Raw genomic sequence first — 25,934 nt, 5'->3', positions numbered from 1 at the left:
GACAGGCGAACTTTGCGAGGGTTGGAAATCACACCGTTTATTAGTGATAGGGGGATAAGCATAGTGGGTGCATAGGAATAATAAGCAGTCCAGACTGCAAAGGACCTTGAAGATCAATACCAGAACTTTGAACGATCTGGAACACCACCAATAACCACTGCAGCTGTCTCAGCATAGGCTGAATGTGGGCGCCTCCAAGATGTTCCTGTGCGGACCCTAGCAGCTGCATTCTGCGCCCAGCTGTAACTTCCGGGTCAGGCTCAAGGGCAGGCCCACGTACATAGTATACCCCAGAAAATTTACATGCATACTTATAACCCCTCTGGGTCCTTGCTGGTCATAGATTATCTGCATATTGTAGAGCTCTGGACATTCCCAAATTCATTTCCCAAACATGGTACTATTTGATTCAAACATAAAGCTGCTGCTTCTTTAAGAATCGTCTTGTTTTTCCCTTCCCCCAGATCCTCCACGCTTGTGAAGAAGACAAAGCTTTCCAGAATAAGTATCCACACAAGGCCTGCTGAGATCACCCAAGATTCCAGGCCAAAAGTTCTGCTCTGACTCAGTTGTTACAAGGAAAAAGAAAATACGTTAATATGCAAAGTCAGCCTTTTTTGGCCTCATGACATCCTGTACTTGTCAAGGCCTTTGAGCAGTGGGACAACTTTAGTCCTGCAACAAGAAGTATCCATTTTGGCCTTAAGGAGGACAGTCCGTTCCTCTGACAATGTCCCAGCCAGAAATCTCTCATTCAGACCTGCTGGTGTGCTGGTCCCCACCGAATGAACACCATCAAGGACAAAGTGATTATCTGGTCAGAAATGGAGGGGTGGGGGGGAAAGAACTATGCAGTAAAGGCTTATTCCCCTCCTCTCAAAAGAACTTGCATAAACTGATGCATGCTCATTTCCAAGGTATCAAGAGCAAAGCAGAGCTAGAAAAGGTGCCAAAAAAGGTTTGAGGTACCTTCTTTACAAGGAAAGTTTTAAAAAGATAGCCTTCTCAGTATAGTAAAGAAAAAGGCAACAAAAAGTGGGCATAAGGTTCCCAGACTCCAGGTAAGGGCTGGAGATCTGAAATTACAACTGAACTCCAGATTACATACATTGCTTGCTCATTCATTCATTCATTCATTCATTCATTCATTCATTCATTCATTCATTCATTCATTCATTCATTCATTCATTCATTCAACTTCTGGATAAACTGACCACGTCCTGCATGGGACTCTAACCCCTTCCCAAACCCCATCCTTCCAGGCTCCACCCACAAATCTACAGGTATTTCCAAAACCAGAGTGGGCAATTATTTGGTGAACATGAAAGAAATATACAAAAGCATACATGGTCTGGAGAAAGATCATACAGAGAACTTTGTTCCCCAAGACATTAGAATTCAGGGGTGCCCAATGATGTTGAAGAAGAGAAGAGCAGTTCTTTTGTACCCCACTTTTTACTACCTTACAGTGAGTGTCTCAAAGTGGCTTACAATCGCCTACCCTTCCTCTCCCTGTGAGGTAGGTGAGGCTGAGAGACCTCTGAGAGAACTGCAACTGGACCAAGGTCACCCAGTTGGCTGCATATGGAGGAGGAGTGGAGAATCAAATTCAGTTCTCTAGATTAGAGGCTGCCACTCATAATCACTACACCAAGCTATAGATCTAGAACAGGGGTGGGCAAACTGTGGTTCTTCAGATGGCAGGGGCTCATGGGAAATGTAGTCCATGGACATCTGGAGGGCCAAAGTTTGCTCACCCCTGATCTAGAACAAAGAATCAGTTGAACTCAAGATACTTGGGGATTTGCCAGTAACATCAGGGATCTGTTGGCTTAAGGGTGTCCAGGTCACGGTTTCAGTTCAGCATCTCACAAAGCAAACAGCTTCTAGAAACAGGGCCACCCATTTTCGGTTGCCAAACTCCAGGTGGGCCCTGGAGATACTCCAGAATTACAGCTGATCTCTAGACTACACGGAACAGTTGCCCTGAAGAAAGCATCTCCTTTGGAGAGTGAACTCTATAATATCATACCTCAGTGAGCTGGTGGGTCCTAAGCGAAGAATAATCTTACTGGTCTTCCTTGCTTACAAGTGGAAATACGGCCTAAATGTGGTAAACAATCTTTCCCTCCCTTCAGCTGTAAATTCACTTCAGCATTATGAAAAATGTGACAGATATTATGAAATTGGTAGGGAAGACACTCTCACGGCTCCAATTTGCCAGCTTTTAATATCATCCTCCACAGTTAGCCACATGCCCCGATTTGGAAATTGTTCTGATGCAATATTTAATAGGTAGTTCCCAGATGCCTACTGTGAATGCTTAAAGTTTACAGGCTTGTGTGTGCCAGTATCTGTGAGACTATGATCACAATCTTACAGCATTACCAGCACAATCCTAAATACAGTCACACCCCTGTAAGCCAATTAGCTTCACTGGATTTAGAAGGGTGTAACTCCATTTAGGATTCAACTGAAAAAGTGGTGCTGGACCAGAGAATAAGAACCTTGAATGCCAAAATTTTAACCACTATACCACATTGTCAAAAATTAATTAAGGCAGTGGTATTTACTCCATGGCTCAGAAGCAGCCACAAAAGAGCCACAAAATGTCTATCTCCTGTGTGCCACACCATCAAACAAATATTAGATGTAATTATTAATATTACCTAAATAGCTATAACATTTTTAATTACAGAGTACCTCTCGATACATGGACTTGTCTCTTCCACTCCTACCACTGCAGAACCACAGAGCCCTACTTACTTGTCTTTCTATGGCAGCTGTTTCAAATTGGGAACTACCTGATAAGCACAAGCCCATCAGTAGGGGAGCCAAGTTCCAGGTGAGGCCTGGAGAACTCCTGGGGCCATTCCGCACCAGGATCTATGTGGAAAATTGGTTGCAGGACAAAAAAACGCCATTTTAAATTGTGGAATTCATTATTATGCATACCTGGCTTTGTAGTGGAATCCAGTTGCGTTTCTATCGTTTCCCACAGGTTTCCGGTCTCGGCAAAAATCGCTAGCCAGGAAGTGATATTGCCGAGCTCGTCCTGTCCCTGGCCGTCAAGCAGCCAATGGGTGGCCGTTATCATGATCCCAAAAAGCCCCTTTCCCTTTAATGAAGTTTAAAAAAAACACACACATTGCAACGAATCTGCGTTGATCTAGGTAGCCATCTAGGTAGCAGGTGGCGTGTGAGCTGCCGTTTCATCGTTGCCCCCTGAGTTGTCCCCCTGAGTGAAAAAAAAAATTAACCCCCCCCCCCCCCCGGCACGGGCGTGATTTTCAGCCGAAAATACAGTGAAAAATAAAGGGAAAATAACCCAGCAAATGGGGCTGTGTGTTGTTTCGTGCTTGGTGATTTAAAGCAGCTCTGCAGCCAGGGAAACCTTGCTGGGTAAACGAAGGCTTGCCGGTGCGTTGATCTGCGCTCGTTCGGAGAAAAATCAATGGCGATCGCTTCGCCGGAAGATCAGAGGAGAGAGCCAGGGGGAGGGACTTTGTAGAAACCACAACAATGGTAATGCACAGAACTTTCCCGCTAGTGTTGCAGATTGGTTGCAAGAGTGCAGCGATTTCCGGAGGGTGAATCCACTTTTTGGGATTTCCCTGAAAGCGCTACAACGAAGCGCTTTTTGCGGATCGGTTTCAGGAGTGTTGAAGATTGTCGACAACGTTGTGTATAACAGCAAAACAGTAGCAATTTTAATTTATAACCATTGTGCTATTTTGGACGAGTGCGGAATGGCCCTGCTATTGCAATTGGTCTCCAGGCAATTGACAGTTCCCCTGTTGAAAATGGCTGCTTATGGCGTCATACCCTGCTGAAGCCCCTCCCCAAACCATGCCCTCCCCAGGCTTGACCCCTAAAACTGCCATGTATTTCCCCTCCCAAAGCTGGCAACCCTACCCTTCAGACAACGACCTTGCCCCCTTTCCTGCAACTACAGTTAGAGTTGGCTAAATGGGACTCTTACCCCCTTCTTGCCCTTTCAAAAGCACTATGGACTTGATGGAGGGGGGGGGGGATCTTTCTCGCCCTCACCCCTAAAAGTCCTGTAAAACAGGGGTAGTCAACCTGTGGTCCTCCAGATGTCAATGGACTACAATTCCCATGAGCCCCTGCCAGCATTTTCTGGCAGGGGCTCATGGGAATTGTAGGACATGGGCATCTGGAGGACCACAGGTTGATTACCCCTGCTGTAAAACATGAGCTGGCCCTTAAAAGTGTACGGAGGCATAGAGTAAAGTGATCCTAGGAAGGAGTTTTGGACGTGCTCAGAGTTACTGTACCTTATCATGCAATTCAAATCTGTTTCTTTAAAGATGGAACACGAAACCACACCGCCTGGGGGGGGGAAGTCTTAGTGGGCATGGCTAAAAGCAGGGATGTGAAGAAAGGCAAGCATGCTAATCCGTGTGTCTAGACTGTAGTATTGCATGCATACATACAAAAGCCAGCAAACATTAAAACGCAGTCTCTAATTAAAAGCAAGCATCATATTCTGGGTTATTTAAATAAAGAATATCTAGGGTCATCATAATTCAAAAACTAAATAAGGGGGCCTATTTTCTCACTACAAATAAGCTATGACAAATCTCATTCTTAATACCGCTACTCTGATAACTGCTACTGCTTAAAAGAGGACATTTTCATCAGGTTTTCTTTTTCTTTTTTTTTTTTAAAGAAGATGGATACCAAAAACATGTCTTCTAAAAATAGGGCATCCATTAACCCTAGGAGAGAGATCAGCATGGTGGGACAAGAGACAGAACTGAACTGAGAAACCCCAGAAGAAGAAGAAAAAAACAATATATATACAATCCTGAACAATGGATCTTCACGCCATTGGTCGGTTTTGGTTTAATTTCTGTGCAAGGATGCTTGCATCATTTTATGGTTGGGGGTCACCCCAACAGGAGGACCTTGGGATTCTTATATGGGACAAGGGGGAAGCCTGGCTGAGGAAGGGTCCATGCGCACAAAAGCTCACACCTTGAAATCACGCATGCGTAGTTATCTGGGTTTCACCTGGGGTTATGCCATCTTTTTGCAACCAATCCAGGGAGACAGGGTGATAAGGAAGGTATAAAAGAAAGAGATTATCTTCGCTGCCTTGAAGAAAATTTTTCTTGTCCAACTGTAAAAGATAAAGGTATCCCCAGTGCAAGTACCGGGTCATGGCTGACCCTTGGGGTGATGCCTTCCAGCGTTTTCATGGCAGACTCAATACAGGGTGGTTTGCCAGTGCCTTCCCCAGTCATTACCGTTTACCCCCCAGCAAACTGGGTACTCATTTTACCGACCTCGGAAGGATGGAAGGCTGAGTCAACCTTGAGCCAGCTGCTGGGATCGAACTCCCAACCTCATGGACAGAGCTTTCAGACAGCATGTCGCTTCCTTACCACTCTGCGCCAAAAGAGGCTCTTGTCCGACTATAGAGGTACTTTTTCTGCCTTTTGCTAGCAAAGTATTTCATCTCTTGGGTTACACAAGTGGCCCCTCCTCCTTGCTTCTCCCTGGGTGGGTGGGGGGCACCCCTTTTTGTGTGGAACTCCAGGGCAGCAGCAGCAGCCTCCTAGGGCTAGACAGGCAGGGAGAATCTGAGCCCTGCTGAACAAGGAAGTCCCTTCTTCGCTTGAAGGATTTGGAGAACATGCCCAGAAGATGCCAAGGTGCGCTCACAAAAACATCTGCCCCACCTGGCAGGCACAGCAGGAAGGATGAGTTGCAGATAAATAAATTCTCTCCTGACTCGTTGCAGGGTGTGAAGAGGGATGTGAGAAGACCCCTGGCTAGGCCGCTATGCCCTCCGTCATGCCATGAAGCCAGAGCCTCCTGGTCTGCAGGAGAGAGCCCTCAAGGTGATGCAGGATCAGGACTTGGGGAATTGGCAGGCCCAATCAGGGGGCTGGCATGCTGGAACCCTGATGCTCGGGACCATTCCACCGGGCCTGCCATTCAAAACGGCTTGGTTCTCCAGGGACACTGATCTCTGCTGCCTGAGAGCAGTTGGAATGCTAGGAGTTCTCCAGGCTGCCCACAGAGGCTGGCAACCAAGAAGTGTCTCCCAGGCAGAGGGAACAAATCCCTGCCAAATCCCCCTAACTCACCCCCTAACTCTTTCTCTCCCCCCACCCCCCACCTCTGTCTCAGGCTAACAGCTCCTGGTTGGTCACTCCTTCTGCCTGCCATGAGGAGCTCTCCTGTCCTCAGCACAAGCCTCTCCAAGGCTCCTTCCTGCCTCTGCCTCATTGGCTGCAGGGCTGCCATGGGGATGGCCAGAACTAGTCTTATATCACAATCCGTCAGGAGGGACATCCTGCCTCCCAACACTGGTGGGGGCATTTGCACCAGAGACCTGGAGCAGGAACCATGTGAATAATAGAGACAAACGGTGAGTCCAGTTTGGAAGATTTCTGCATCAAAGAACCATAGAATTGTAGAATCAGAGTTGGAAGGGACCTCATGGGTCATCTAGTCCAACCCCCTGCACTATGCAGGACACTCACAACCCTATCGCTCATCCACTGTAATCTGCCACCCCCTTGAGCCTTCACAGAATCAGCCTCTCCATCAGATGGCTATCCAGCCTCTATTTAAAACTTTCCAAAGATGGAGAACCCACCACTTCCTGAGGAAGCCTGTTCCAATTGAGAAACCACTCTAACTGTCAGGAACTTCTTCCAGATGTTTAGATGGAATTTCTTTTGAATTAATGTCATCCCATTGGTTCTAGTCCATCCCTCTGGGGCAAGAGAGAATACCTCTGCTCCATCCTCTATATGGTACCCTTCTAAATATTTGAAGCATATTTAAATGGTCCGAATCGCCGAGATTCAGCGATTCGGTGACCGAATCAATTTGGATCTGAATCAATTTGGCCGAGTAAGAGGCAGGCAGGCAGCCATTGCCTGCAGCTTCTGGCTGCCCTCTGGGTTTTTTTCTTCCAGGTTTTTCCCACCAAAAATGGTGGTGGGGGAGGGGGGAGTGAGTGGCCAATCAGAATGCCTGTAGCTTTTCAGCTCAGGCATTCTGATTGGCCACTCATGGGAGACTTTTTATTGTTTAAATCCCCTTGCTTTGTAGCCTGCCCAGGAGGGGGTCACTTAAAGCAAGGGGCTGCTTGCTGGAGCTCACTTGAGCTCTCTGGCTGGCTGGCTGGCTGTGCTGCTCCCAAGCTGCCTGCCTGGTTGAGCGGCCTGCCTGCCTGCCTGCCTGCCGCCCTGGCCTGGAGAGGAAGAAGAGAGGAGAGAGACCCATCGCTGGAGAAGACATCCAATAGTTTGATTTAGGGGTTTTTTTTCTCTTTTCTCTTCTATTTTTCTTTCTTTCTTTCTTTTTTGTCTCCCTCTTCTCCCTCTCCCTCCCTCCTCTTTTCCAAAGTTTTCTTGTTTGCCTTTGGGTTTCTGTGGGTGAGGGCCCTGGGGGGGGGGGGTTGGGAAATTTGCTGTTTGTGTTTGCTGTTTTAAACTGTGTTTGCTGTTTTAAACTGTGTTTAAACTCTTTTAAACTTTGCTGTTTACTGGTTGTTTTGTTTAAAAGTATTTGGGGGGGGGGTTGGGGCTTTATATTTTGAATTTGTATTGTTTCAGGTTGTTTTTGGGGAGTTTTTTTTTCATTGTTTTGGTTTTTTATCCCCAGTTTTTCTCAGTTGCCACCTTTGGGCTTCGTGCCCTGGGTGACTGCTGGGTGTTTGGTAGTTGTAGGTGTTTTTTGGTGGGGGCTAGTTCGAGTTTTTTGGGGGGGATTGTATTTGTTTATAGGTTGGTTTAGCTGTTAGGGCTTTGCAGGGCCAGTTTTTCCTGATTGCCACCTTTAGGGGAGTGCCCTGGGTGGCTGTTGGTTGGTTGTTTGTTGAAGCTGTTTCTTTGGTTGGCCTAGGTAGAGTTTGCTTGTTTGGTTTAGCTGTTAGGGCCTTGCAGGGCCAGTTTTTCTCAGTTGCCACCTTTGGGGGAGTGCCCTGGGTGGCTGGCAGCTGGTGTTTTTCAGATTGTTTCCTGGGGGGGATTGCTGCGTTCTTCTTGGGGTGCCCAATTAGGAGTGACCCTTTAAATAGGCAGTAAAATCCATAGGAGAAATTATAAAGTGCTAATAATTTTTTAGAATAGATAGTTTCTTTCCTAAGTAGCCAGCTAGGATTTTTATAAGATAACAGTGAATTGGGTCCTAGGTTAAAATAGTACTTTCTTAATAGTTTAAAAAACTTGAAACCAGCAGGTGCTGTGCCTTATTGAAGGCCAACTTTCCTGGTAGATACAGGAATTGATTTAGAGGCCACAAGATTTAGGGGTTCTTCTTAGCAGATCAGGTGGGGGCTTGGTGAACAAATCTGCTCCAGCCTCCCTTCTAGCTAGTAACACTCAGGGAGCTAAAACACTGTAAACATGTAAAAAGGTTTTTTTCTAATTTTTCCCTGCTGTATGTTAGGTAGGGCCAGTTAAATTTAGCTAGGCCCAGGCAGGTTCCTTAAGTTTTAAAAAAAAAAAACCAAGAGAGAGAACAGGAAAACTCCATAGAAGTCAGGTCAGCTTAGGGTCTATCTAAAAAAAACTAAACAGGTAGCTGGTGGGAGGTTTTATAAGTTGCAAGGTTTCCTTAGAAACAGGTGTTAGGGCAGTTAGTGGCAGGGCCTCAAATTCCCCTGTCTCTTAGATTAGAAGAAACAGTTTGTCCAAGGGAACATGAGTGGCAAGAAGGAAGGTCAGGCTAGGGGCCCTGGAGGAAAGGTCCAACAGAAAACTAGAGGGGTGAAGGGGAGTGAGAGGGGGAAGGAAGCGTCCTTCCCCCCACCTGAGAAGAGGCCTGTGTTTCCCCAGTCCCAAGTGAGCCTCAGAGCTCATCTTAAACCCAATAAGTAACTCAGCATTTCTCAGGGGGTGCCCAGGAAGAGTTTGTTGTAGTGCATGTGCCAATTTGTCTTTTTGCTGCTGCCAGGGCTGTTCTCCCAAAGCAGCTCTGTCAGGGCTCTCTCAGGATGTGGCCTGAGTAGAGCAGTTGGATTTGTGGTGGTTGAAGGCGGTAGCTAATGGCAGAAAGTGAAGAGGAACTAAAGAGCCTCTTGATGCGAGTGAAGGAGGAGAGTGCAAAAGTTGGCTTGAAACTCAATATCAAGAAAACAAAGATCATGGCATCCTGCCCTCTCAATTCCTGGCAAATAGATGGGGAAGAAATGGAGGTAGCGACAGATTTTATTTTCCTGGGCTCCAAGATCACTGCATATGGGGACTGCAGCAAAGAAATTAAAAGATGCTTGCTCCTTGGGAGGAAAGCTATGGTAAATCTAGACAGCATCCTAAAAAGCAGAGACATCACCCTGCCAACAAAAGTGTGTTTAGTCAAGGCTATGGTATTCCCAGTTGCAATGTATGGCTGTGAAAGTTGGACCATAAGGAAGGCCGAGCGTCAAAGAATTGAACCCTGGTGCTGGAGAAGACTCTTGTGAGTCGGACTTCAAGGCGAACAAACCGGTCAGTCCTAGAGGAGATCAGCCCTGACTGCTCCTTAGAAGGCCAGATCCTGAAGATGAAACTCAAATACTTTGGCCACCTCATGAGAAGGAAGGACTCCCTGGAGAAGAGCCTAATGCTGGGAGCGATCGAGGGCAAAAGAAGAAGGGGACGACAGAGAATGAGGTGGCTGGATGGAGTCACTGAAACATTAGGTACAAACTTAAATGGACTCCGGGGAATGGTAGAGGACAGGAAGGCCTGGAGGATCATTGTCCATGGGGTCGCTATGGGTTGGACACAACTTCGCACCTAACAACAGCAAGGTAGTGGCCTGTGGCTGGTAGGTTGTTGGATTTCCCACCAGTGTTCACTGCGCCGTGTGTAGATATCTGGAGAGGGAATGTGTCTTTTTTCTGCCAGGGCTGTTCTCACAGAACAGCTCTGTCAGGGCTCTCTCAGGATGTGGCCTGAGTAGAGCAGTTGGATTTGTGGTTGTTGAGGGCAGTGGCCTAAGTGAAGGAAGGGAAAGGTGACTGGAAGCTGCTTTGAGACACCTTTGGGTCATGAAAAGCAAGCCTTCCTCTTGCTCTATATTTATTAGAGGGGGGGAGGCTGGATGGGAGAGCCAGTGATGAGTCTACAGCATGGATGTAGCACCCAGATTCTCCTCTGAGCTCCTCAATTTGCTTTCTGAGGCTCTGCTGGGTTAGTGTGTAGGCACCGTGAAGTTTTTAAGCTTCACAGGGGGGGGGGTTGGGGGATCTCCAGGTCTCCCCTGGAGGTTGACATCCCTGAGCCACTAGTGTTCCTAGTGGTGCAGGGATATCCCCCCCACAGGCCAGTGCAGGGGACCCCTCTTCTCTGCAGGGGAACCCAGGTGAGAACTCAGTGGACCTTATTGGTTCTGCAGTTCTCACCTGGAGGCTGCTTAGGCTGCCAGCCACAGGTTCCCCTGCACCTGGGAGAGAGAGTGCCTTCCTGGCCTACTCTGTTTGGAGCCAATGCAAGTCAATGGGACCATAGACTTGCATTGGAAATCCTTCCTCTGCCTTCCCCGAGGTCTGGGGGAGAGGGGGTGTATGTTGCACCCCTGAAACGTCTTGGGGAGCTCAGAGAGGATCTTCCCTGACTCCCCTGCAAGTTTCAAGAATATTGGACCAAGGGGTCTAATCATAGGGGCTCCCAAAGAGGGTGCCCCTATCCGCTCCATTGGATAGCATGGAGTGTCAGGTTCTTTTTGTTTCCCCATAGACTTCTATGGGGAATGTTCTTTGGGAGTCCCCAGGATGGGACCCCCTGGTGCAATCTTCCTGAAACTTGCAGGGGACTGAGGGAAGACCTTCCCTGAGCTCTCTTGCAAGTTTCAAGAAGATTGGACTAAGGGGTCCCATCCTAGGGGCTCCCAAAAGCGTGGGAAAAATGATTTCAGCAGGTAAATTGGCAATTTCCTTGTTTGATTCCTACTGAAATCATTTTCCCCACACTTTTGGGAGCCCATAGGATGGAATACCTTGGTCCAATCTTCTTGAAACTTGCATGGGAGCTCAGGGAGGGTCTTCCCTGAGTCCCTTGCAAGTTTCAGGAAGATTGCACCAGGGGGTCCAATCCTGGGAGCTCCCAAAGAACATTCCCCATAGAAGTCTATGGGGAAACATGTTCAAACTAAAGAACCTGACATTCCATTCTATCCAATGGAGCGGATAGGGGCACCCTCTTTGGGGCACCCTAGGATTGGACCACTTGGTCCAATCGTCTTGAAACTTGCAGAGAAGTCAGGGAAGACCCTCCCTGAGCTCCCCAAGAGATTTCAGGGGTACAACTTACACCCCCTCCCCCCCAGCCCCTGGGGAATGCGGGGGAAGGATTTCCAATGCAAGTCAATGGCTCCAGTGACTTCCATTGGCCCCAAATCGTTTCTGACAGCTCCGAATCAATTCAGGAGGCTTTCCAATGCAAGTCAATGGCCTGAAATGGTCCGAATTGGGGCCTCCGTGCACAACCCTAGAGAGAGTTGCTGGACAAAGGCCTCAGCTCCTGTAGTCTGCTTTCTGGCAGGAGAGGATGCATTATCCTCTTCCTCCTCCTCCTCCCCCTCCTCACCTCACAGCCAACTTCCAGGTCTCAGTTGGGAGACTCCTCTGATAAGCCTCCTTGGAAAATAAGCAAGCTCCTTGGCCGACAGTTGCAGGGGAGGGGAGAGACTGGAAGGAACAAGGGAATTCTCTAGCTGAGGAAGAAGGTGGACTCCGAGAAGGAGGTCTCACCCTAGCCAGTGTGTGATCCTGGATCAAGCTCAGTTCTCCTCCAACTCCACTCTTTCCCTAGAAAATATATAGTTCCTTGTTCAAGGAGAAAATATAAACATTTACGGCGTGAATACCCCCCCCCCCCCGGATGGAGCACGTGGCCACCTGCCGCCCATATTAAAAACTAACAGTAAGAGTTTCCAGCTGCCAGAGAAACACCAGGAACCCCATGCATTGTGGAGTGAACTTTTCAGAGCACCAGCCCCAGCACAAGAACCCCCCCAAAATGGGCCCATGATGGATTGTGACCGAGGATGGATCCCTGAGGAAGAGGGAAGGGGGGTTAGCTGAAGATTGAAAGAGCAGACAGGCTTAGCTGGACATGCTTAGAGTCAATGGACACCAGCAGCCAAAGACCCACATGGTCTCCCTGTAGAAGACGACCTCTCAATAGCCCACCTGGGCAGGCCCTAGGAAAGGAGCCAGCACTTCCCCTGGAGGGGAGGGGGAGTGGGAGAGCACAGAGTGTCCCCAGGAGACCCCAAAGGCTTCTCTTTCCACCCCCCACATGAGCAGGAAACCAGGGAGATGGTGTGCCCCAAATGAGAGGACATCTGAGGTCCGGAGCTGTCCAGAGCCACAAGCTCCCTTTGAGGCCTTAACTCAGCCTGAGGTCTTCCCGCTGCTTCACCGGGGCTGAGCAATAGGAACGGGCTGTGACAAGGACCTATAGGGCCTGCTGAGATTTCCACATTGCAAAAGGCAGAGGGCTGGGGCCACTCGGGGATTCTGACTGTGCCCAAGGGAAGAGCCCTTGGAAGAGCTTGGGAGGCTCATTTTGTCCAGTGATCCCACTCACTCAGGGGGAAGAGCGGCATCCTCCAGCCGCAACAGGGATCTTCGCTTCTTGGGAGGAGAAAGAGGTGCTAGGCGGGTGGAGGTGAGTACTTTCAGCTGGGAAAGTGGTGGTGGGGACGGGAGTGGGCAACATGGGAAGAGCTGGGGGTGGGGCAGTGGCCAAGTCCTTCTGTTCAGAGGTCAGCAGCTCCAGAAGGCCGGACCAAGAACAACAGACGGAAAGGAAACCCAGAGTTTTTGCCTTAGCATCTGGAAGAGGACAGTCAGGCTTCATCGGGAGCAGGTCGGCCTTCCTGGGGAGGCAGTGAAGCAGAGGCTAGAGGGCTGATTTGCCCTCCCGTAGGTCACAAGCCAGAAAGAAGGCGGGAAGTTCTGTTTTCATCCTTGTTTTGATCCAGCAAGTGTGAAACGTGATGTTTATTTCCCAGTGTTGCTGGGGAATAGTTTTGTAGCTACAACAGTCCTGGCCAGGGCCTAATGCCCTTCTAGGGGCAGTTCTACATTTTGTTGGAACTACTCCAGCAAGGAGTTTGCTTTGTCCAGTCCCACGTGTGGCATCTTAAAGAGCCCTTTGCCATGGCAGATGGCCCCAGTGGAACCAAGCAGCCTCACTTCTCTCCTAGGGATGGGTTTTCAGCACTTCTTCTTTCATTTCCTAAGCCCAATTTGGTCTTTTGCCATCAACCCGACCTTGTGCATCCCTGTAATGCGGCTCAGGATTGACATGACCTCTGAAGGATTGTAACACCACTTTCCCCACTGCCATGTCTCTTCCTAGGGTTCGGATCTACCAAAGGAGCCAGCGTTCCCCTGGAGGGGAAGGGGAGAGGAAGAGCACAGAGTGTCCCCAGGAAACCCCAAAGGGTTCTCTTTCCACCCACCACATGAGCAGGAAACCAGGGAGATGGTGTGCTCCACCTGAGAGGACATACGGGGTTCGGTCCTGCCCTGTCCAGAACCACAAGTTCCCTCCAAGGCCTTAATTCAGCCCGAGGTCCTCCTGCTGCTCCACGGGGGCTTAGCAACAGGAAAGGACTGTGACAAGGCCCCATATGGACTGCTGAGATTTCCGCATCCAAAAGGCAGAGGGGTTGAAGCCGCTCAGGGATTCTGACTGTGCCCAAGGGAAGAGCTCTTGGAAGACCTTGGGAGGCTCATTTTCCTCCAGTGACCCCATTCATTTTGCTTCTCTTGTTTTTGATTTCCAGAGGCAGCCAGGAAGACCAAGCTTGAGGATAGGGCTGTGAGCTGCTAGAAGCTGGCAGGCCCAAAGAAGACCTCCACTCTTCTCCCCAGCGAAGAACATCCCCCTGGTGTCACGACCCCAGGGCCTGCAGAGGAAGAGCGGCTCCCTCCAGCCACGGCTCCGCTTTCTGCCCCACGCGTGGCATCTTAAAGAGCCCTTTGCCACGGCAGATGGTACCAGTGGGCCCAAGCAGCCTCACTTCTCTCCTAGGGATGGGTCTTCGGCCCTTCTTCTTTCACGTCCTCAGCCGGAAGTGGTCTTTTGACACCAACCCAAACGTGTGAATTCCTGTCATAGGGCTCGGGACTGATGTGACCTCTGGAGGATTGTAAAACCATTTTCCCCATTGCCCTCTCTTTTACAGAGTCTGTGGGGAGTGAGTAATGAGAGATGAAGGTGCCAGGAGAAGGCCAGGAGCTGTTCTACAGATGTCAGACACTGGAAGTCCTGATGCATGCTGAGCCCTAGCAAAGTTTACCGTCACGCATAAGGGACCGTCAAGTGTGGACAATTTGTAGGCCTGTGTAATGGCTTGAATCATCCATCTGGAAACGCAAAACAAAATCAGACTCCAGGAGCACCTTTAAGAACAGCAAAGATTTATTCAAGGCGTGAGCTTTCGAGACCAAGCGCTCTTCCTCGGACTATGAACTGACCATCATGACAGTGGGAAAATAAAGCAACAGTTAATCCTGTTAAATTAGTAAACTGTGGAAACCATCTGGAAGTGATGCAGCCGTGCCCTTCTTCGCACCTCTGGAAGAGACAAAGAATGCCTTGTTTTTTTTCTGAAGCCCTTCTGTTTGTCTAAATAAAAAAACCTAATTCTATGAAGGTCTAACGTGTGTATCTGTTTTTCTAAATGTGATTCTGGATTGGGAAAAACACAGGGAAGGCCATGTATGGCTTATATGCGAGTATATACAGTGTCTCTGTTTAAAGCATCCACCCAGGTATTTGGTTTTCCTGCAATGTGAACTGCGGATAACTGAGCCCCATTATTATAGCCCACTTCACAATTCTGGTAGCTTCCTGACACAATGTGGTGGACCTTGTGCCTTCCTGTTTCCTTGTGTGATATCCTTCAGCTACGTTGTCTTTAGTAATCTTCACATGTTTTCCTTTCAGAATGTCTGAACAGGAAAGAAGAGCATTCCTTATGGGCAAGCATTTGCACTGGGGCTGCCGTGCGTGTGCGTGCCCCTGGGCCGCCCTCTCCCCCCACTCCGGAGCAGCGGTCCACAGCGGCCGAAAGTTTGCGGACCGCTGGGCTAAAGGGCTCTGCCTTGTTGTCCCTAGTTTTACTATGTCCCGCCCAAGGGTTCAAAAAAGGTAAGGACTCCTGGTATATACTACTCGAGACAGCTAATTAAATAAAATCACATTTTGAATTATTCCCTGTGTTTAAGAAACACTGCAAGAAGAAGGCTAGCTCATCAGGAAGGAGACCATGTTACCTCCTTCCTCCTTGGTTTGTTGTGAATACTTTACACAGAAGAGTATTTAAATCTTTCCTCCTCCTTTGTGCAACCCGAATTAGTAGCCTACTTTTCATCTTCAAGATTCTGCCTCTTTATTTCGCTGCATGAGTAGACCAGGCCTGATTTTCTGATAATAATTCATGTTATGTTATAACGTGGAAGAGTGCATGCATCCTTATCCCCACTGTACTCAAGTGTTTTGCAACTTTTCTGGTATTTGCTCTCTTACCAGCCCCATGAGACAGCTTGATTTCATTCCCATTTTGCAGATGAAATGTAAAATGGTCCAATTTTCTGTATCCAAATAGCCAACTTAACAGTTTTTTAGCAGCCATGTACATAGGCTCAGGGGGATAAGCCATTCATTGACTCTCATTTCCTGTCCTGGGCTCTCAGCCTCCAGTGGTTTATGGTTTCGGATTTCTTCTAGTTTGGCAATACTCAGCCCCAAAGCTTGTAGTCCAGAACTGGAAAGCATCCGTGCTCCACCCTTGTGGGAGCAGAATAGCTCCTCCCTGCGTCTTGCAAAGGGAGCTTTGACTCATGAAAGCTTATATGTGAAAAATCTTCTTTTTCTCTATGGTGCTACTGGACTCAAACCTACCTGGGCTCAATTGTATCCTGCTCTGTTTGACATCCCCTCCAACTCACAGGAATCTGAAACACTGCCCACACACACTTCCAGCTCATGAGCACACCAATTCAACTATCAGAGCAAACTGCCAAACGGGGAAGATCAGTAGGCAGCACGTAGCTTGTTATGGACACGGCCAAGATGAACCAGCATCCATCTCCAAGAACGGTTTTTAACACGAGGACTGCAATCTTGGACTGCAATCTTGGACCGTGTCAAGCAATAAAGAAGAGCTTCACTGAGCACGTACCAAACGCTTTGCCTTTGTCCTTAAAAATGCCATAAGATTCTTAAATGAGGCCTTAAGACAGGCTTTTTAATCAGAGTGGTTTTCTGACACTCTGCTTTATATTTGAGTGGACCTAGTAGAACACCTGTGTTACATTCCTTTCCATGTTATTTAATACCTGCTCATGCAGCAGACCTGGGAAAGACTTCTGTCTGAAAGCAGAAAGAGCACACCAAAGATGGACAATAGATCATCTCAGCATTAAGCTGTTTCCTATATTAACATTCCCCATTTTACAGATGAGGAACTGAGGTCTGTGTGTGTGTTTATGGGGTGGGAGGGGAGGGGGGGAGAGGCAGAATGACACAACTAAGGCCTAGTTTTCCCAAGACCCGGAATCTCTCAAATCCATCCAGCCTTCTGTTGGCTTGTTCTCACTATGCAACAGAAAACGATAACAAGATGAATTTTGACCTGCTACTTGCAGGGGCAGAGGGAATGGACAGAAGGCCAGCCCTAAACAGATGGTGAAGGCAAACAGCAAGAGCCGGAATGCTCACCTAGCTTTGTCGACAGTAGCCAAGAACTTGCAGCTTTTGCCAAGGAAATGCCCACAGAGAAGAGAGACGCTTCTTCTCAAGAGTCCTTAACACACCTTTTGCAGAGGAAATCTTCCACAAACTCATTTCCCCAGATTCAAAGCCTACTGGGCAGGAAAAACAGACAGCCCTAGGCTAACATTGGAATGGAGGAAAATGAAATAGTAAGGAGGAAAAGATGGGCCTTGGGTCACTGTCGAGGAGCAACTGTGCAAATGAGGCAGCAGAGCCTATGCCCAACACAAGGGCGTTGGCACCATCTCATGAAGGGCAATGAAGTCCTGAACCAAGGAAAGCCACTAAGGACTGCAGAGCATCCCCCCTCCTGCCCTAAGACAGGGGTAGTCGACCTGTGGTCCTCCAGATGTTCATGGACTACCATTCCCATGAGCCCCTGCCAGCAGACGCTGGCAGGGGCTCATGGGAATGGTAGTCCATGAACATCTGGAGGACCACAGGTTGACTACCCCTTCCCTAAGGGACAACCAGTCTGTCCAGTGGCCAGCCAATCGCCTTCCGTCCCCCCACCTGACCACCCCCTCTTCCTTCCACTTCCCTCCAAGGCTCAGAACCTGCAGATCCCATTTTGCTCCTGAGCCCAGCTGGCAAGAGGGATCTACAGGCAAGCTGGCACAAAGCTGGACTGCTCCTGTCTTACTGGTGGACACAGACTGGTGTCCTCCCTCTCTTTCTTCCCCCATCCACATGCTGATGAAGCAAAGTATATATAGCAAAGGTTTATTCAAGGCGTGAGCTTTCGAGTGCAAGCACTCTTCTTCAGACAAAGAGTTGAAAGCTCACGCCTTGAATAAATCTTTGTTGGTCTTCAGGGTGCCACTGGACTCTGATTTTGTTTTATTCTGCTGCTTCAAACCAACACAGCTACCCTCTTGAATCTAGACATATATACACATACATGTTGTTGTTAGTTGTGAAGTCGTGTCCAACCCATCACGACCCCATGGACAATGATGCTCCAGGCCTTCCTGTCTTCTAGAATCTACCATTCCCCGGAGTCCATCTAAGCTCACACCGACTGCTTCAGGGACTCCATCCATCCAGTCGTCCCCTTCTCTTGTTCTCGATCGCTCCCAGCATTAGGCTCTTCTCCAGGGAGGCCTTCCTTCTCGTGATGTGGCCAAAGTATTTGAGTATACATATACACATATACATATACGCACATATATATACATTATAAGAGCCTCTTGTGGCGCAGAGTGGCAAGGCAGCAGACATGCAGTCTGAAAGCTCTGCCCATGAGGCTGGGAGTTCAATCCCAGCAGCTGGCTCAAGGTTGACTCAGCCTTCCATCCTTCCTTGGTCGGTAAAATGAGGACCCAGCTTGCTGGGGGGTAAATGGTAATGACTGGGGAAGGCACTGGCAAACCACCCCGTATTGAGTCTGCCATGAAAACGCTAGAGGGCGTCACCCCAAGGGTCAGACATGACTCGGTGCTTGCACAGGGGATACCTTTACCTATATATACATTATAAAAAACATACATGCAGAACTCATGGAAGCTCCTGCACAGAGACGCTCTCATTTTTAAAGACTCCCTCTGAACATGACCAAAGCGTCTTTTGCTTCATCACTGGTTAACCATCTCCATCGGATCTAGCATAGAAAGCACGGTCTCCAAAAAACCCCCATTAACTTTGTCTGCTTCTCTGGCCCAGGCGACGCATCTTTCGCGACCTTAAGCGCTTCCTTGCTCGCTCCCCCCCCCCCCCCAGCCTGCGGGCGCCGGACCAAAGTGTGCGGGGCGGGCGGGAGGGCGCTGCCCAGCGTCCGGCCGCGCTCCCCCTTACCTTTCTCCCGGGGCGCTCCCGGGCGGAGTCGGCGGCGCACGCGTCGGAGGCGGCCTCGCAGGCGGTGGGCGCGGCGGGCGAGCTCCCGCAGGCGGCCCTCCAGGTCCCCGAGCAGCGCCGCCGAGTGGCCGCACAGGTCGGCCAGCTGCCGGAGCAGCGCCAGGGTCGCCCAGCCGCACACGTCGTGGAGCTGAGCCAGCGGCAGGGCGGCCGGGCGCCCAGAGAGCAGGTGGCCGGGCTCCACCGAGCGCTTCCAGAAAGGCATCTCCTCGCCGCCGTCGCCGCCGACTCACGGAACGCGCCCGTTCGCAGGCCGCTCGCCGGCGCCAGGCTGCTGCTTCCGACGGGGCGGGAGCAACGGAGAAGGGAAAGGGGGCTGGACGGTCGGCTGGACGGAGCCGCGACCGCCCGTCGGGCCTCTGGAATCCGGCCCTCCTCCTCCTCCTCGGCCGCCGGCCAGGCTCCTTGCCCATGCCGCGGGCCGCCTCGCCTCGACGCCAGCCCCGACGGACGTCTCTACTCGCTTTTCGAGGCGGCCGTCCTTATAGGAAACACCCCGGGGGGGGGGCAGGGGGGAGTTCCCCGGCACTTTTGTGACTTAGCCAGGGAGGGGCGGAGGTGAGATCTAGGTGGGAAACTGTCGGGTTTGCCTGTTCACACGTGCCCCTGTTGCGTGCATAGCACTCGGAGGCGCGTTCATCGGGGAAACGCCAGCGATGAAGCCCCTTCACCATGGATGTGTTTCGGGTTTAATGGGACAGACTAGTGGTGGGCATACTGTGGCCCTCCAGATGTCCACAGACTACAATTCCCATGAACCCCTGCTGGCAGGGGCTAATGGGAATTGTAGTCCATGGACATCTGGAGGACCACAGGTTAGCCACACCTGGCACTAAACTATTTAACCTTTCTCTGTTCCCCCAGGCTCAGATTGTTCATCAGGGAGCCTGTTCGAGAGATCGCCGTGTGTGTGTTTGTGTCACTTTTTTCCGGAGGGGATGGGTCTGGGGGTTGCCACCTGATTCAGCTATTGAATCCATAGCAAGCCCCGCAGAGGTCAGTGGGGTTTACTCCCAAGAAAATGTCCACAGGATTGCAACAGAAGTGTGGTGGGGTTGGTTCCATTCTCAGCCTCCCCTGGGAAAATGCTCCCCTGCTGAAGACGGGCCTGTTTTCCCCCTGAAGTCAAAAACAAAATGTCAAAAACAAACTGTTTATTTCCAGCGGAGAATTGAGCCCCCGGCCTGTTTTCGTGGATGTGTCAGGACTTGAAATACAGGAAGGCGAAGCACCTCTGAGCATGCATGGGGTTCTTTTCTACCAGTGAGAATCTTACAGGATTAGGTGAGCAAGTTACGTTGGAGGAGGTAATTTGTGTGGGAAGACTATTGCAGTGCCACCCAGATTTTGGAATGAAGCCCTGGCTCCGTGAGAGAAAGGCAGAAACAGCAAGTTAGCAATTTGCTTATCTACTGCCTTCTTTTATACCCCTTGTTTCTCCCCAGGGGGAACGCAAAGCATCTTACAGCCTTCTCCACTGTATCCTAACAACAACCCTGTGAGGTAGGTTAGGTGGAGAGTGTATGAGTGTTCTAAGGTAGCCTAGAGCCAGCTTCCATAGTGGAATGGAGGATAAAGCCCTCAAAATCTCAGAGCCTTCATCGAAGTTTGGGGAGAGGGGAGTGTTGTGAAGCCTTACATGTGCGGATGTTGTGCCCTGTACCCAAACAACATGGGCATAGTTTGTGTTCATTGGATTGTGTCATCTCTGCCCCACAAGGCATGCATTTTTTGAAAAGGGCTTTCTGAGCCAGGGTATAAAGTCAGAGACCAGAACAACCCCAAGTGAACCACGGAAGCAAATCCCCACAGTCATGAAAACGATAAAAAAGAACCTTCTCATGTGGCAGTGGAAGAAGAACTGAGCCAGGGAGGGGACCTTCTGGGTGGGAGCATGTGGTTCCTGCTATCACAGGCCTGCTCATGCGCAGTCCCCCATGTGTGCTTGCACAGAAGGTACTTGATGAATCTCAGTTGTTTTCCCACAGCCAGCTTGCTGGGGCAGAGAGGTCTGGGTCAGCTTGTGTTATGAGGCTGAACAGCCACCCAACTGAGGGGTCCACATGACTGCTGATGGCCTGAGCAGAAGGTTGCCATTGCTACAACCAGAATCTGACACACAGCCCCGACAAGATGTTGTCAGCCTGCAGCTGCACAGCTAAAAGCCTGGGAGGAATACAAAGAAATGGCCTCCAAGGCATGTGCGTATAGTTCCAGTCCTAAGGGAGAGACATTTCGTGTATGCTCAGAAATAGCCTCTCTAAATTCACCACTGTTCATTATATAACCTTGACTTTTTTTTAGTTCCCACAGTCAGCAGAGGGTGAGAAATTTTGGTTTTATAATTCTGCAGCTGCTGTCTCCACCTACAATGGCTTGTCAGTACAAAACATTCCTAGAAAGTCCTGCTCAGAAGACAAAATACCAATTTTTTTAAAGGTGCAGATAATTGAATGAAAAATTATTGAATACTCAGTAGGGATAGCCTGCCATCTGCTGGCCATTACCTGAAGAAGCTTGCATCAGCAAGTCTGAGGTTACCCCTTCGCATTTTGAATATGATTTATTACTTCAGATTTGGAAATCTTGAATGCTTTTTTGGCAGTTTGTTGTTATTGTGATTTGGGGGGGGGCAGGTATTAAATATGGGAATCTTCTTCAGTGGGGGAAGTCCTCCACACTGGTCAGGTCATGTCTCCAATCACACAAGAGTATAAGAAGGACGGTCTAATAATTAAAGCAAACAGAGAGAAACAGACCTATCCACTGGCAATATGATAAATAAAGAAAAATGTCCTAATTTTGTGGTTTTCCTTGTTTCTTTATTCTTTAGGGCTTCTGTCAAAACGGAATCCAGGTAATCTCCGTTTTCAGTTCTTTCATCAGTGACAAGTCCTTATATGTTAATACTGGCACGTATTGACATGTTCAATACAGACTGGTATCCCCATACCGTGGTTAAACAAGAAATGAGAAGACTGAACATCGACATTTTAGGAATCAGTGAACTAAAATGGACAGGAATGGGTGAATTTAATTCAGATGACCATCAGGTATACTACTGTGGACAAGAATCTCGCAGAAGAAATGGAGTAGCCTTCATAATCAATAAGAGAGTAGGAAAAGCAGTCTTGGGATACAATCCCCAAAATGACAGAATGATCTCAGTTCGAATCCAAGGCAAACCATTCAACATCACAGTGATCCAGGTCTACGCCCCAACCACTGCTGCTGAAGAGGATGAAGTTGATCAGTTCTATGAAGCCCTACAACACCTTCTAGAAGCAACGCCCAAAAATGATGTGCTTATCATCATGGGGGATTGGAATGCTAAAGTAGGAAGCCAAAAGATAACCGGGATAACAGGCAAGTTTGGCCTTGGAGTACAAAATGAAGCAGGGCACAGGCTGGTAGAATTTTGTCAAGAGAATACAATGGTCATAGCAAACACTCTTTTCCAGCAACCCAAGAGACGACTCTACACATGGACATCACCAGACGGTCAACACAGAAATCAGATTGACTATGTGCTCTGCAGCCAAAGATGGAAAAGTTCTATCCAGTCAATAAAAACAAGACCAGGAGCTGATTGTGGTTCAGATCATGAGCTTCTTGTTGCAAAATTTAGGCTTAAATTGAAGAAAGTAGGGAAAAGCACTAGGCCACTCAGGTATGAACTAAATCATATCCCTGACGAATACACAGTGGAGGTGACAAATAGATTTAAGGAATTAGATCTGATAGACAGAGTGCCTGAAGAACTATGGACGGAGGTTCGCAACATTGTACAAGAGGTAGCAACTAAAACCATCCCAAAGAAAAAGAAATGCAAGAAATCAAAATGGCTGTCTGAGGAAGCTTTACAAATAGCTAAGGAGAGAAGGGAAGTGAAAGGCAAGGGAGAAAGAGAAAGATACACCCAATTGAATGCAGAATTCCAGAGAAAAGCTAGAAGAGATAAGAATGCCTTCTTAAATGAACAGTGCAAACAAATAGAAGAAAACAATAGAATGGGGAGGACCAGAGACCTTTTCAAGAAAATTGGAGATATGAAGAGAACGTTTCATGCAAAGATGGGTATGATAAGGGACCAAAATGGTAGGGACCTCACAGAAGCAGAAGAGATCAAACAAAGGTGGCAAAATTATACAGAAGAACTATACAAGAGCGAGCTTAACATCCCTGATGACCACAATGGGGTAGTTACTGACCTGGAGCCAGACATCCTGGAATGTGAAGTCAAATGGGCCTTAGGAAGTCTGAGCAACAATAAAGCTAGTGGTAGTGACAGCATTCCAGTTGAACTATTCAAAATCTTAAAGGACGATGCAGTAAAAGTGCTACACTCAATATGCCAGCAAATTTGGAAAACTCAACAATGGCCACAGGATTGGAAAAGGTCAGTTTACATTCCAATCCCAAAGAAGGGCAATGCCAAAGAATGTTCAAACTACCGCACCATCGCACTAATTTCTCATGCTAGCAAAGTTATGCTCAAAATCCTACAAGCTAGGCTCCAGCAATATGTGGACCGAGAACTTCCAGAAGTACAGGCAGGATTTCGAAGAGGCAGAGGAACTAGAGATCAAATTGCCAACATACGCTGGATCATGGAGAAAGCTAGGGAGTACCAGAAGAACGTCTACTTCTGCTTCATTGACTATGCTAAAGCCTTTGATTGTGTGGAACACAACAAATTGTGGCAAGTTCTTAAAGAGATGGGAATACCAGAGCATCTTATTTGTCTCTTGAGAAATTTATATGCAGGTCAAGAAGCAACAGTGAGAACTGAACATGGAATCACTGACTGGTTCAAAATTGAGAAAGGAGTTCGGCAAGGCTGTATACTGTCGCCTTGCCTATTTAACTTGTATGCAGAGCACATCATGAGAATTGCGGGATTAGAGGAGTCACAAATTGGGATCAAGATTGCAGGGAGAAATATCAACAACCTCAGATATGCAGATGATACCACTCTAATGGCAGAAAGTGAAGAGGAACTAAAGAGCCTGTTGATGCGGGTGAAGGAGGAGAGTGCCAAAGTTGGCTTGAAACTCAACATCAAGAAAACAAAGATCATGGCATCCGGCCCTCTCAATTCCTGGCAAATAGAAGGGGAAGAAATGGAGATAGTGACAGATTTTATTTTCCTGGGCTCCAAGATCACTGCAGATGGGGACTGCAGCAAAGAAATTAAAAGACGCTTGCTCCTGGGGAGGAAAGCTATGGCAAATCTAGACAGCATCCTAAAAAGCAGAGACATCACCCTGCCAACAAAAGTGCGTTTAGTCAAGGCTATGGTCTTCCCAGTTGCAATGTATGGCTGCGAAAGTTGGACCATAAGGAAGGCCGAGCGTCAAAGAATTGAGGCTTTTGAACTCTGGTGCTGGAGAAGACTCTTGCGAGTCCCTTGGACTGCAAGGCGAACAAACCAGTCAGTCCTAGAGGAGATCAGCCCTGACTGCTCTTTAGAAGGCCAGATCCTGAAGATGAAACTCAAATATTTTGGCCACCTCATGAGAAGGAAGGACTCCCTGGAGAAGAGCCTAATGCTGGGAGAGATCGAGGGCAAAAGAAGAAGGGGACGACAGAGAATGAGGTGGATGGATGGAGTCACTGAAGCAGTAGGTGCAAACTTAAATGGACTCCGGGGAATGGTAGAGGACAGGAAGGCCTGGAGGATCATTGTCCATGGGGTCGCGATGGGTCGGACACGACTTCGCACATAACAACAACAACATCCCCATACCTATGTGAGCCTGTGGCCAGTATTATACTATTAATATATAAGGACTTGTCACTTGTCACTGATGAAAGAACTGAAAACTGAGATTACCTGGATTCCGTTTTGACAGAAGTCCTAAAGAATAAAGAAACAAGGAAAACCACAAAAATAGGACATGTCTCCAATCACACCATGCAGGCCTTATGCAAACTTGCACACCTATCTGGGATTGAGGCAGGCTGGCCCCTCCAGTTTTGTTTGCTCTGCACTCCAGCAGGCATTTAAAAGCTGAGCTCCGAGGCACTCCAGGTGGGAGGCTTTTGAAAGTGAAAGGAATGGAGATTTCTCCAAAGACAAAGAAGGTGGCGGAGGCCGCATCTTCAAAGAAAAGAGCTAAAGAAAGACACCCGGGGGTTGTAAAGGCACGTGAGGTGCCAAAGGAGTTGGAAGCTCCCAGATTGGGGTCTGCAAAAAAGCCCACTGCTTATCTACTGTCGCCGTCTGCAGGAGCACAGGTGAAGTTTTCCCTTATTCCCATTTTGCTGGCACGGCGCTAGCTGCTACGGGCAGGAACGGCCGCTTCGCCTGCCGCATTGCACAACCCTAGTTGAGAGGTTTTTCTCACAAGAGGTTGATCAAGAAATGAGCTGACTACCCCAGTGCAACACAGGTCCCCAACTTGGAGTTTGTCAGAGGTGCTTCAGGCACCAGTTAAGCAGCCTTTTGAACCACGGAAGCCAGTGGAGTTAAAGTTCTTAACTTGGAAAGTGGCCTTTCTAATTGCCATAACCAAAGCATGGAGAGTTTTTGAACTGGGTGTCCTGTCTATTAGTAAAGAATTGTGTGCATTTTGTAAAAACTTAGTGGTGTTGAGAACAGACCCCTTGTTCTAAAAGTTAACTCTCACTTCCATCTGAGCCAGAAGATAGTGTTACCCTCTTTCTATTCCAAGCCACTGCTAGAAAAAGAAAAAAAAAAGGCATAAATTGGATGTCAAGAGAGCGCTGTGAATTTACATCAAGAGAACCCAGGGGTTCGGATTATCGGATGCCTTGTTTGTTTTGCAAGGTACAAAAAGTTGAGGCAGCAAGGTGTCTAAGTCCACTATTGGGAATTGGATCAGGTTGTGCATCATATGGGCGTATGAGTCTTAAGGCTTAGGCCAACCTAAAAAAGTTATGGCCCACTCTACTAGAGCGGCAGCCACTTTGGCAGTCTTAGAACCAGAACCTTGGTCAAAAGGATTTGTAAGACAGCACTTGGGTTCTGAAAACATCTTAAAATGTGATGAATATGTTTCAGGGTTGGACACTTTGCACCCATAGTTTAACTCACAGTCTGTTTGCAAGTCATAAACAGAGGGCAGTTTGGGCTCTATCAGTTGGACTATTCAAACAGTTCTAGACAGTTCATCAGGCTACTTTTCATGTTTTTGTCTCTTCAAATTATTAAATTTGGCTGGCCTAAGCTTAAATGGATTCATAGTGGAATTTAAACGTTCAATACTGAGTTTTAGTCTTATTGTTATCCTGTTCATGAAACCCTGGTTGACAAAGTCTCCCTTAGCCTGATCCTGCATTGAGCAGGGG

General features: G+C 48.4%; 1 protein-coding gene across 3 annotated transcripts in view; it reads right to left on the bottom strand.

The window, feature by feature from the left end:
- Positions 1-19,025, bottom strand: part of NHSL2 (NHS like 2) — a 118,329-nt gene extending 99,304 nt beyond the window's left edge. For all 3 annotated transcript variants that reach the window (XR_013226370.1, XM_077308859.1, XM_077308862.1), the window contains exon 1: positions 18,561-19,025. Coding sequence is in view for 2 of the 3 variants with exons in the window: in XM_077308859.1 (XP_077164974.1) it covers positions 18,561-18,825 (265 nt within the window). In the remaining variant the exon portion in view is untranslated. The remainder of the gene's footprint in view (positions 1-18,560) is intronic.
- Positions 19,026-25,934: the final 6,909 nt, after the last annotated feature.

This window comes from Paroedura picta, chromosome 13 (genome assembly GCF_049243985.1).
Source record: "Paroedura picta isolate Pp20150507F chromosome 13, Ppicta_v3.0, whole genome shotgun sequence".
NCBI classification, from domain to species: domain Eukaryota; kingdom Metazoa; phylum Chordata; class Lepidosauria; order Squamata; family Gekkonidae; genus Paroedura; species Paroedura picta.
This window is presented reverse-complemented; position numbering and strand designations above follow the sequence as displayed.